The sequence below is a fragment of the Triticum dicoccoides genome, chromosome 6A (genome assembly GCF_002162155.2).
Source record: "Triticum dicoccoides isolate Atlit2015 ecotype Zavitan chromosome 6A, WEW_v2.0, whole genome shotgun sequence".
In the NCBI taxonomy this organism is placed as follows: Eukaryota; Viridiplantae; Streptophyta; class Magnoliopsida; order Poales; family Poaceae; genus Triticum; species Triticum dicoccoides.
In genome coordinates, this window is record NC_041390.1 from 2,270,494 (window position 1) to 2,283,821 (window position 13,328).

General features: G+C 44.9%; 1 protein-coding gene and 2 pseudogenes across 1 annotated transcript; 2 read left to right on the top strand and 1 right to left on the bottom strand.

Moving 5' to 3' along the window:
• Positions 1-3,380: 3,380 nt before the first annotated feature.
• LOC119318841 (NAC domain-containing protein 82-like) lies at positions 3,381-7,377 on the top strand. Its single transcript, XM_037593419.1, has 6 exons — positions 3,381-3,546; positions 4,349-4,649; positions 4,797-5,074; positions 5,811-6,185; positions 6,270-6,589; positions 7,260-7,377. The coding sequence occupies exons 2-6, from the start codon at positions 4,493-4,495 to the stop codon at positions 7,294-7,296; spliced, it is 1,167 nt and encodes a 388-aa protein (XP_037449316.1). The 5' UTR covers positions 3,381-3,546; positions 4,349-4,492; the 3' UTR covers positions 7,297-7,377.
• A 545-nt stretch (positions 7,378-7,922) lies between these two features.
• LOC119314874 lies at positions 7,923-10,259 on the bottom strand (annotated as a pseudogene).
• Positions 10,260-10,596: 337 nt separating this feature from the next.
• The window catches only part of LOC119318882, a 4,325-nt pseudogene continuing 1,593 nt past the window's right edge, over positions 10,597-13,328 (top strand).

Here is a 13,328-nt window from a genome sequence, read left to right on the forward strand (position 1 = left end):
GGGGCCGCCTGCCCCCTCATATCCACCGTCCGTTTTCGGCAGATGCGATCCAACGGCCTGGATGATCCAGCAGGGTTTAGCCAGGTTTTAGGCCTTCGAAATCTCACCACTCCAAATATTTTCACCTCAAAAGAAATATGGGAGGCAATGCTTAGTCTCCGTACCCCCAAAATAAAGATGTTTAGTCTCCTTATCTTGATATTAGTTGTATTATGTTACATTTCCGCGGAAGTGGCCTTGATTGTTGCCGGCTGAACCATTGGTGGATAACATAAAAATTGATTATGGGTTTACTGCTAAAAGCTCTGCCATTTTTATAAATGTAAGGGTGAACGTATATTTACCTGTATCTGAATCTGGCCCTGCATCCATCGATTTAATGATATCTTCGTAGCTACTCAAGACATGGCGGAATTTGCCCCTGATCAGCAGTGTTACTGGTGCTTCTAGGCTTCGAACTGGTGGTTTGGCTGCCCTCGGTCACGAGCTTACCATAGTTCGAAAGGTGCCTCTCTTGGTTTATCAATGATAAGGAAATATGCATGGGTATAAGATCTTACTCTCACGGCCTTCATTTGTGCTTGGAATCTCATCTTGATATTAAACATAGTCTTGGAAGACACCGGTTACGATGTGCTCACAACATGACGAAGTGGGGGATGTGTCCAAAATACGTTACGACGGGTCACGACTTGCATCGAGAGTCACTTGTCCAACCATTGGCCCTTATTGTTGCGTGGGGTTACCTCGGTTATTAAGAATTACTTCAGACAAACGCATTGGAAGTTTAATGACTACACCTTGTTTATCCCCCAATGAGTCATTTTTTGCTATTGTACCATTATCAGAATATCGTTCCACACATCATCGCTTCTTAACTCCTCCTTGATCGATCTATGGGAGCATGGGTACTTGCAGGGCCTTATAATGAGAAGAAGACAAAAGACAACTATATTGCAAATCATACATACAAAATAACCTTAATCAAGCAAACTCATTTCAATGATCCCGTGCACAAATACACAGGGTTGCAAGGCCTTGCCTCAACTCATTGCCTTAATGAATTACTCAAACGATCAGATCGCACAAAGAAATCATTGAAGAAATATGCGAGACAATGCTTAGTAGTCTTTGTAGCCCCAAAAGAAAGATGTTTAGTCTCTCTATCTTGACTAGCAAAAGGGCCGAATCATAATTTCCAATGGCGATGACCATATTTTGTTCACATCTCATCGCATGATTTGGAAAATTTGTTCACAAATGCAAGAAAATGTTTCATTTTTAAAATTTATTCACAAATTGAAGCAATGTTCACATTTTTTGAAAAATATCATGGTAGTCAAAAAACTTGGTAATTCAAAGAATTATTTTGAATTACAAGAAACATTAAAAAAACATACTATAATATTCTGATCCACCCCAGCAGTTAATTCTACAAAATCCAAGTAGTTATATAGTCACAAAGACTCAGAAGCATTACCGTCTAACTATATACCTTCGATCATTCATGAATAATTTTACAAATTTGGGAAATTTTAAAAAGTCATGAACATATTTTACTAATTACAAACATTTTCTTAAAGTTGTGAAACATTTTTCATATTGTGAATGGTTTTTAAGCATTTGCTTTCGAATCGGCGAACAATTCTAGAATATAGACAAACATTTTTTCGAAAATTGGTGGATATTTTTTAATTCCCGAACATTTTCTGAATCAGCAAAAAAATTATGAATCAATAAACTCTTTTGTAATTCACGAACTATTTTTAAAATTTTAGGACATTTTTTAAAATGCATGAACTTTTTTGAGTTAGCAAACATTTTGTACAATTTCATTAATAATTTCTAATACACAGGCTTTTTTTCGAAATGATGGACTTTTTTGATATTACGAACATTTTTTACAAAATTGTTAACATTTTTTTGAATATGTCAACATTTTTAGAAAAAACCTGAGCATTTTTTGAATTCACAAACATTTTATGTTTTCTTGAATATTTTATTTCAAAATTCACAGTTTGTTAAAATTTAAAAAGTTTTTGGAAGTTCCAAATTATGTAAAGTAAAGAAAACAAAAATGGAATAGAAAAATAAAAAAATGAAACTAGAAAAACATACGCCCGCACACGAGCCGCACAAAACGGCGCGTTGTGCCTTCTCCAGCGCGCAGAGCACAGTATAGTAGGTATCTATGCTTGGGCCGGCTTTGAAAACCACCTGCCTCGCGAGGGAGTGGGTGGAGCTGAATTAAAGGGCCACCTGCCCCAAGATATCTCCCGTCCATTTTGGCAGTTGCGTTCCGACGGCCTGGATAATCTAGCAGGGTTTAGCTAGGTTTTAGGTCTTTGAAATCTCACCACTCCAAAAAAAATCACGTCAAATAAATATGGGGCTTAGTTTCTGTACCCCATGTCTGCCACGATGCCCATGCGGGCCATTTGCTCCTCTGCGAGCCAGTGCTCGTCAAGGAGCCAGAGGTTGTACCTCTAGTCAGGTTGCGCCTGTTGGAACACCACCTCCCGCTCTTCCTTCACCATGTTGGTGAAGTGCGCCAACACCGGCCATGGTGATGTGTGGCGTGGACCAGCTCATCGTCCATTGGCTCGTTTGCATTGCTGCCCTTCGAAGAGCTTGCCGGCAAGCCAGGTTGTATCTGGATCGCTCGGCGAGCCTGCCAGCGAGCGGCAAAGCTGAAGAGGGTGTCCCATAGGGCTTTGGTGCTCGAGTCCAAGATGGGTGTGGTGCACAGAGGAGATGGAGAGCGAATGCGTGATACGGTTGTTGACGGACCTTCCCATGTTTAAATAGAGGACGCATGCCAGACAATGATTAATGTCGACCAAGGATGCCGAGTCTGTGTGAAGCTTGGGTATTGCCGAGTTTACTCTAACTCGTGGGAGTTAATCATCGACCCCTGTCAATTCTTTTTGTTTCATTGACAAATTGGTTGCAACTAGAAATTGCAAGGAAAAAAAATCCATTTTGTACCACTCAACTTTGTTTTCTTGTGAGCTGCCAACCTCTGGATTTCGTTTCTTTAGCTTGTACTAATAGATGCTCTCTCATTCTTTTAGGGGTTAATAAAATAAATTAAAATCAAATAAAAGTCTCTCTCATAGTGTCTCATTATTTCTGAGGGATACTCTCATAATCTCTTTTTTTTAGGATCTCTCATAGTCTCTCATGAGAATGTATTAATTTGAATGCATCTATATGAGGCGGCGTGGTCCCCGCAATAAAAAAAGAGGAGGCGTGGGGATAATGATGGAGCCCAGTAGAGCCCAGGAAGAAGGCCGGCCCAACAGAGCCCAGTAGAATGAGAAAGAAGTATAATCGGTCGAGCCGGCCACCTCCCTCCTCCCTCCAACAGCGGCGCCGGCGACTCGAACTCGCCGCCTCCTCCTCCTCCTCCGCGCCGCCGCCGCCGCCGCCTCCCCTCCTCGGACTCTTACCAACACACCGGTCCGGTGTGTCCCCTCCCCTCCCAAGCCGCCTTCCGCCGCCGAGTCTCCCCTGTCCGCTCCCTCGCCAACGAACACCGGCGGCGTAAGTCCCTCCCCTCCCCTCCTCTCTTCACTCCAACATCCTGCCTCAGATGGACCTCTCTCTCTCGGTTTTTCTCTCGTCAATGCCTTAGATATATCTAGCTCTGTATCTAGTCTGAAAGTTAATTAATTTCTCTTATCTTCTGCATTGCATAAACAAATACCTACTCTTTGCTTGCCCATGTTTGTTTAAGACATAGTTATGTCACATCTAAACTGATTTTCACTCTGTTTGTGGTCTATTTTTTTTGTCCTAGTTTTTTTTGTTTCTTGTTGATGCATTATATACTTGTGGGAGGTTAGATGTGACATCCTTAAAAAACATCTAGATGTGAATTAGACAAACTGTTTGTTTAAATCCGAATCGTATGTAGTAAGCACTGACATATGTTTGATTGGATTTGCTTACACATATGGTTGCCAATTCTGCAAATCCAATCATTTCTCCTGCCCTGCTCTGCTCTGTTCCAACTTCCAACACAGTTCCACTTTTATTTGTTTTGTTAGATAAATAAATGCGGAATCTTTGAATGCATATATCTTCCATATATGTTTTGTAACAATCCATTCTTTTGTCCAGGATGCATGTCTCTTCCATACAGTATTTGGCATATGCTTGCCAGTTCTACAAATCCAATCATTTGTCCTGCCCTGTTCTGCTCCAACACAGTTCCACTTTTATTTGTTTTGCTAGTTGTTAGATGAATAAATACGGCACCTTTGTCCTGCCATTTGTTTATCAAGAACAGAAGAATGCTTACATCTTCCATATATGTTTTGTAACAATCCGTTTCCTCCTACAGGACGGTGTCCTCACGAACTCAGATGTCTTTTGATGCCACAACAAAGGATTACCTCTGCTTTCTTCGGCGGGGCTGCCGCTGTCGCTTCTTCTGGTGCTCAATAACATCTCGGCATTGGATTTGATAGTCACTGAAGTTCCCCTAATGGAAATGGCGCCACTCCCTCCTGGATACCGGTTCCAACCGACCGATGCTGAACTCATCCTCTACTATCTAAAGAGGAAGATACTGGGTAAAAAGTTGCGCCGCAATCCTGTTACAGAAATCGATATCTACCAATTCGCCCCCTGGGATCTTCCAGGTATATTTTCATTTATCCCCCCTCTCGTATCACTAGCATTTGAAAGTACTGCATAACCACATGCTTGTATTTACATGCGGCTGTCAAACTTTGCACAAAACTGTCCTACAAACTGTTCTTCTAACCGTTTGTTTTAACTTTGTTCAGGGAAATCTTCAATGCCAACTGGGGATCTTCAGTGGTATTTCTTTTGTACTTGCGGTCGGAAGTACCCTACCGGGTCAAGAACTAACCGGTCAAACCAAGCTGGGCACTGGAAAGCTACTGGAAAGGACAGGAAGGTGGTGTGTAATTCTCGGACTGTTGGGATGAAGAGGACCTTGGTGTTTCATGCTGGCAAGGGACGCAAGGAGAAAAGAACTGACTGGGTCATGCATGAATATAGGCTGGTCGAAAGCGAAGTACCTAATGCTGGTGTTAGACTGGTATGCTTCTTTGCTGTCTTTGTACAAGTTTCACTATCTCTTCTATGAAATGGGTTTCATGCTCCAAACACACCTGTTTGCGCTAGATTGATCATTGATTACTCCCCTGAAAAAATATTTTCTGTTGTTTACAATTGATGATTGCTTACTCCCCTGAAAAATTATTTTTCAGTTGTTTACGGAGTTGTTTTGGAAATGAATGAAACTTGTATTTATGTGTGTAGAACTATAAAAGAGATCAACATTTCAACGTATGGCCGATGCAACGACACCAACATAGCATGCCATGCATGATTCAGCAAATTGTCGCTCAACATGTGTCTGAACTATTTAATGTTGAGTAAGATGCAAGTTTTCCTTTTCCAGTACAATCTGAAGCTTTTCCAACATACATTACAATGCATGTGGCACCAACGTACACTGAGTGCTCCCCGCAAAACAAAAGTACATTGAGTGCTCCAAATACCCTTTTGGTAAATTATATCCGGAGATTTTGGGAAGTGCGCCATAAGTAGCAAAGATAGAAAGCTCCAAACAGCAAGAAACAAACTGTCATAATCAGAGAATTGCAGCAATTACCCACTCCTCAAACTGAAGGAGTTAGTTAGTTTATTCTTCGACCGAGAAAAGTTATCACTGATGTGATCTTTTTCCGTTTTGTTACTAGCAAAATGTTTGTTAGCTCCACTTGTACTGCAAGCAGTATGTTTGATTCATTGTCTATCTGTTATTGCAGGACGATTTCGTTCTCTGCAAAGTCTATCAGAAAAGCGGTCCAGGTCCCAGGATTGGGGAACAGTATGGCGCTCCATTAGAGGAAGAGGAAGAGGAAATGAATGATGCAAATGGGGAAGCTTACTGTTTATCCCATTCTTCCGCACCTGGACCAAGCCATGGTGGTGTGTTGAACTTTGCGGGTCAATCTGTTAGTGATGGCGGCAGGGTTTCCTTGAGCCTTTTGTCAGCAAATAACGGCAAGAGCTCCTCGAGTGGTGTCCGTCCTGACAGGGCTTCTCATCCGGATGTTAACTGGGACAGGATACATATACAACAGTTAGCTGATATTCTGGGTTTTCTCTCTACGAATCCTGTAGGCCAAGATGGTCCACCGGTAAATTTTCTTTCTGTCTCTTGCTATCTGCTGTATGCTCATTCTGTCAACTCGATCTTAACTTTTTCTTTGGTTTGGATGCAGTCTGATTCAACCGCTTACCATGACACGGAAGCATTGTTTGACGATAGTGAAGCTATATTTGACATAGCGGACCAAGTAGTGCCTTCTTCACTGGTTAGCCTCTGCAAGCAGTGTGACTCGTGCGGCGTGCGGCTGGTCGACCCTTTTCTGGAACCGGTGGCAGGAGAACTGTACCTGGAGCTGAATGACCTGCTGTTGTGTCATGCCGGCCATGTTCCACATGGCAGCAGCCATGAGGGCCCTCAACACTGGATAAGACAACGTCCATTTGTCCATAGTAGCAGCGCGGCCAGTGGCACCGTATCTGCAGCAGTTTCTGGGTAAGGGGTTTCCATCTAGCTAGAAGAAGTGTGGGATCTCAGGGGTATGCTCGGCTGTCACTCGAGGCTTTCATTAGTGGTTGTGCATTAGTCATCTGTCAAGTAAGTAAAGTGGGAGTCTGACAAGGTGTACTAGTCTAGTCAGTAGGTAGGTAGGTTTTTTTGGTCGGCAATCGAAGGATCTGCAACCCTTTTTTGTTGTGAGGAGGCAGATAGATATGGAAGGGATGAGGAGGAGAAGATGTGAATATTCGGAGGGGAGCGGAGCGGAGGGCCCCTTCCCTTGAGTTTGTTAGTGACTGGATGGCGAGCGCAGGTTGAGGTGTGAGTTATATCTATCATGTCATAGAATTTTAGCTAAAACTTCAAGTCACAACTCAAGAAGAAAAAGGACAAATCGTGACATGAATGCTGTTAATTTAAACTGGGCTGTGAATTGGGCATGTTTGCACTATCACAGCCGAATTTGGTATGCTTGTTTTGCCTAAAAAAATAGAAAAAAATGGTATGCTTTTTTCTCTTGCTGTGAGTTGAATTTACGACTGAAATTTTCTAACACATTAGATGTATGCTATTTCTTTATACTCAAATTATTTTAATAATTCTCCAGGACTTATAGTACAAGTTTTCGTTGTTCGGTGCACTGGTAGCACAAAAACTCTGGGTGTAGGTTGAGGTACCGGTGCACGCTCTCTAGGTTGATGTAGCAGGTTGGTTGTATGTACCGGGTATAACACAAGCAGTCGCTGCCGCAAGACCAGCAAACCATCGAGGTGCCCTGAAAACTAGAAATCATGGACAAGAAAATGGTCACTGCCTGCGCTCGCAACACCAAGAAGATGGTTCGGGTCCAGTTTCTCAGAGATGGGGTTGAGTGCAGGCGCCGCAAGACAAGGGATTGAACCAGCCATGGATGATGGATACGACAGAGAGATGATGTGGCCTTGATACCATACAAGGTTTTGAGGCTGGAAGCATGTGCCCTTGGGCAGGGATGCGTACGTGTTATATGGAGCAATCACATTACATAGATTTGGTTCGTTCGCTTGAGCTTAATCCACATATTAGCTATACAGAGATATGGATCAGTCTCAGCTAGCTAACCACCCACAACAACACACGCACGACCCTAGGCCTTCTAGATTAGATACTTGGTTTATACACTACCGAACACACGTACAATATCTCCAACAATATTGATCATGCTAAGTTATAAACCAAAGAAAGCATTACACACAATAATAATCATTAAAACCACTATTTTGAACAAATTTGAACTAAAGCCATGGCACTTATTTTGGGATAGAGGAAAGTAGTTACCTACATAAGCTCCAACATTTTGAGACCTCATCCTTGACGGATATTTCTTGCCAGTGAAGCCCAACCCATGGCCACGTGCACATAAGCTCGATCATACATGTGGTCTGTAAATGAGAACCAACCAATCCTCCATTTTCTCTCGAGCAAGAAGCCACAAAAGACAATCCACAAACCAACTACAAATCCTATGCACATGCTGAGGTATAACGAAACCACATCACTCATTCCTTCATTATGCTCTTGGGGAGCATATGGAATTATGTCAGTTCGTGAGCAATTCCTTGGGACAGGTGGACCACATAGACCTGGGTTGCCAGTATATATGGACGCTTGGTCCTCTAGTGTTCTTAATTGGTTCCCGGATGGTATAGTCCCAGTCAGATCATTATATGACAAGTTCAAGCGGGTTAGTGACGTTAGAGATGATATGCTTGTAGGGATTTCACCAGAGAGCCCATTGTGCGAGAGGTCAAAAGATTCCAAAGCTTGTAGCGCACCGATGCTTTGGGGTATTATGTCAGTCAGACTATTCCAGGAGAAGTTCAAGTTCTTTAATGCAATGAGCATGCCAATTTCCTTAGGAATCTGCCCGCTCAAACTGTTGCTGGAAAAATCAAGGTTTACCATGTATGCTATACTTTTGGTATATTCAAGCACTTGACCTTTTATCTCCACCTCTACAGTATAAGCATCAGTGGACATGGCCTTAGAAACTCCACCAACTACAATATAATTGACAAGGTCAAAAAGGCCACCACTATTATTGGAAGTAAAAGTCATATATGATCATTGGTTGGTTACTCGTGGGGACGGGTTCCCCGTGGGTTTTGAAAACCCGACGGGTTTAGGGGATGGCCAAAATTTTAACCCCGCACACGTTGATGGGGACGGGGACGGGTTTGCGATTTTCTCGTGGGGATGGGTTTGGGCAAGCAAAACCCGATGGGTTTCGTCCCCGTTGCCATCTTGAATCATGTATGCTTGTGTTCGAAACATCAAGATAAGTGATCGTTGGTTGGTTAAGCCAAGATGGAAACTTGGGCCCTAGTATACAAGATCCAAAGCCTGAGTAGGATAAGTTGAATGGAGTTATCCATGTACTATCGACCTTCACAGTTAAGGAATTACCTGAGATATCTAGGGTTTGTAAGGTGCTCAGATATGTGAGACGGTCCTCGGTGATTGTACCATGTAGGTTGTTGTGGGCCAGCGATAATTCATCCAAATTTATGAGTTCCCGTATACTAACGGGTACCTCTCCATACAAATCGTTGTTGTCGAGGTTGATCTTGGCCAAGCTGCTAAAGTTCCCTAACCGATGCAGTAGCTCTGCCACATCCATGATGATGAAGTTGGTTTCTAATACGAGCTCTGTTAGATTTTGTAGTTTCTGGAAGCTTAACGGCACCATGCCAGTGAACTTGTTCGAACCAAGATACAAACTCTGAAGAGAGGTCGAGTTCCCCACATCGTCAGGGATTGGACCATCGATTCCGCAATCAGTTAGGTAGAGATTTTGGAGGCTGGGTAGACCCCAAAGCAAATTTTTGGCTCCAAGAGATGTGTTGAAGGAGTTTGCAATAAGGCTGAGGGACTCCAGGGATGTGAGATTTGAATGCGCCGGGGGAGACATAGAGTTCTGAAGCGCACAATAACTTAAATCAAGGTCTGTCAAACGGGGGAGCATGTTGATAGCATGAAGCCAGTTGACGGCAGCGATGAGGTCCACGCCAGACATGCCGAGGACCTGAAGCTTCTGTAGGCACGACACCCATGTGAGGTCAGGCGAGTAGGAGCCATGTGCCATATAGTTGAGCTGAAGGCTGACCAAGTTCGAGAGGTTGCCGAGGTGGGGTGGAATCCGACCACCAAAATGGGAGTCAGAGAGGTCGAGATGCGTGAGGCGCCCACGCCCGAGGGAGCCAATGAGCTCCGGGATGGGCTGGCCACCGAAGTTGTTGTGTGAGAGGTCCAGCTTCTTCATATGTCATAAGGTGAGCAAGGAGGAGCGAATCTCACCTCCAACGCGGTCCATGAACGAGTCGAGCGGCCATCCGCTGTTGATTTTGAGCATGATGACATGGCCGGTCCGGTTGCTGCAAACGACGCCCGTCCACTGGCAGCACTCCACACCTCGCCATGACGACAGGAAGTTGATGGGGTCGGTGAGGCCGACCTTGAAGTCGAGAAGCGCGTTCCGCTCGCGGGGGATGCAGAGGGTGCCTCCTGGCGTTGGTGGCAGGGCTGGGAGGATCGGGTGGCGGGGCATCGTGAAGATTGCTCTGCTGTGGCTGACCAAGCACATGGTCAAGATCATCGTAACCCGGAGCAGCTGCCTCGGCACGGCCATTTTGTGTGTGCGTGTGTGTGGACTCTTGTTTCGTTGGTTGGGTATTTATTTGCGAAGGAGGTGTGCGTGATTGAAAAGAATTCCACAAGCGGGTCAGCCAATTCGTTCATTCTTCACAGCCCGTCGGGTACATGACAAGGAAATGCCCGGTCCTTGTGGTTAGTTTCATTGACTTGAGTGATATATAATTAGGCCAGTCTGTACCAGTTAGCTGTGTACTTGTGTGGTCATCATGGATGGATGTCATGTCACGGTCTCATCCCGTAGAAAATCTTCCGTTTTCCTATTTTCTTTGGATATCACTGGCTCTGTGGAATGCTTCGACCACACGACGACGATGGCGATCCCAATGAAAACGAGCGGTACCGACGCATATGCTTCACCATGCTCGTGTCCTCCTTGCTCCATTTGCGAAGCCTGCCTTCACCCACACAGAATCAGTATCGCACGACATGAGTGCTGCCGGTGGACGGACGTCGTTTGCATTGACCGGACCGGCCACGTTGTCTCGCTCGAAATCAGCAGCGGAAACTTCTACCCGTACGGGGCTAAGAAACGCCTGGGAGGTGAGATACGCTCCTCCTTACTCAATTTACCACTTCTGAAGAACCTGGACCTCTCAGGCAACAACTTCGGCGGCAAACCCATCCCGGAACTCATCGGCGCCCTAGGGAGGGGCACCTCACACATCTCGACCTCTCCCACTCCAATTTCGGCGGCCGGATTCCTCCCTACCTCGGCAACCTTTCGAATTTGGTCAGCCTTCAGCTCAACGGTATGGTCCACGGCTCATACTCGCCTGATGTCGCATGGGTGTCACGCCTTAGGAAGCTGCAGGTCCTCGGCATTTCTGAGGTAGACCTCAGCGCAGCCGTCGACTGGACTCATGCTATCAACATGCTCCCCTATTTGATAGACCTTGATTTAAGTTCTTGTGGGCTTCATAACACTGTACCTCCCCCAGTGCATTCCAATCTCACATCGCTGGAGAGCCTTTCCCTTGAATCAAACTCCTTCAACACATCTCTTGGAGTGCCAAAATGGGTCTGGGATCTACCTAGCCTCCAAATGCTCGACCTATCAGAGTGCGGAATCAATGGTCCAATTCCTGACACCGTGGGGAACTTGACCTCAATTCAGGGATTGTATATTGGTTGGAACAAGTTCACTGGCACAGTGCCATTGACCTTCAAGAGACTGAAGAAACTACAAGGGCTTGTATTATCCTCAAACTTCATCAACATGGACGTGGCAGAGCTACTGCATCGGTTGCCATCAGATGAATTACATGCGATGGGTTCAGAGGACAACTTTCTGACAGGGAGCTTACCAGAATGGCTAGGGCACTTTAGCAACTTGACCATGATCAATCTCAACACAAACGAGCTGTCTGGAGAGATACCTGTTGGTATATGGGAGCTCGTAAATTTGGAAGGATTGTTGCTAGCCCACAACAACCTACATGGTACAATCACTGAGGACTATTTCACAAATATGACCACCTTACGATACCTAAATATCTCTGGTAATTACATAACCATCACGGTCAATAGTACATGAAAAACTCCATTCAGCTTAGAGATAGCAAGCTTTAGATCTTGCATACTAGGGCCCCAGTTTCCAGACTGGCTTAACCAACCAGCGATACTTTATCTTGATGTTTCAAACACAAGCATACACGATAGCATACCTATCTGGATTGCAAATTCCTCTGCTCAATATTTGGATTTGTCAAGAAATCGCTTGGTCGGAATGCTTCCTACATTTTCCCTATTATCTCCCTTGGAAATACTGGATGCCAGTTCTAACCAGATTGTTGGCTCGATTCCAATACTTCCAAATAATCTACTCTACTTGGACCTCTCTGGAAACAATCTACCAGGCGCACTGCCATCAGATATAGGAGCGCCAATGCTAGAAGTACTCCTTCTCTTCAACAATTCCTTTTCTGGAACTATTCCCTGCTCGCTACTCCAACCGCGAGAATTGGTATTTCTAGACCTATCAAAAAACCTGCTAAATGGGTCATTTCCCAATTGCCCTCAAGGATTTAAAACCTCAACCATTACCATGCTTTGGTGCGGGTCTCTAGCTTTGGTGCGGGTCAGCAGGATTCCTTCATTCCTCACGTACAGCCCGTCAGGTCCGTGACGTTAGTTTCATTAACTTGAGTGATAGTATATAGTTAGGCCAGTCTGCACCAGTTAGCTGTGTACTTGTGTGGTCATCATGCATGGATGGATGTCACGGTCTCATCCCGTATACAACCTTCAATTTTACTATTTTCTTTGGATATCACAGGCTCTATGGAACGCTTCGACCACTCGACGATGATGGCGATCCCAATGAAAACGAGCGGGCAGGATAGAGAGGTACCGACCGACGCATATGCTTCACCATATGTTTTCGCAAGGGGCAATGCTAGACCTACATAATAGTTGTTATGTTCTTTACGTAAATAGCAATATGGAGCAATATTAGTGGATCATTAGGCGGGAAGGGGCCCACAACTCTGAAAATAAGGGGCGGGGAGAAGATTAGACAGGCATGTTACGTAGGTCTTCGTAGCGGTTTGCATAGATGTAGGATTATTGTTTCGCAAGATCACCATCATGCTCATGTCCTCCCTGCTCCATTTGTGAAGCCTGCCTTCACCCACACAAAATCAGTATCGCACGACACGAAAATGGCAAGAAATTAGAAGAAATTAAATGAGAAAAGGATAGACCATAGCGGAGCAAATGGGAGCTCGCTCCCTCGGGTCGCAGCTACCCTCCCAGCCCAGCACTCGCCCGACTTCCCACCACCGGTCATAACCTTTATGTCGCCCCTTGTCACCATGGCTCACCCGCCGGTGCTGGCGTTCACCGACGATAGCCGAAGCTGGTGGTCCCACACCTCGTGGTCGGTCGAGTAGTTCTGTGGCCGGCGTCCCTCCGTGATGTCGTTATTGTACCCGTGGTCACCATACATGTAGTAGAGCTCCGCTTGTTGTAATGTCGCGGACAATCTAGTAGAGCTCCGTGATGTAGTAGAGCTCCGTGATGTAGTAGAGCTATACATGTAGTA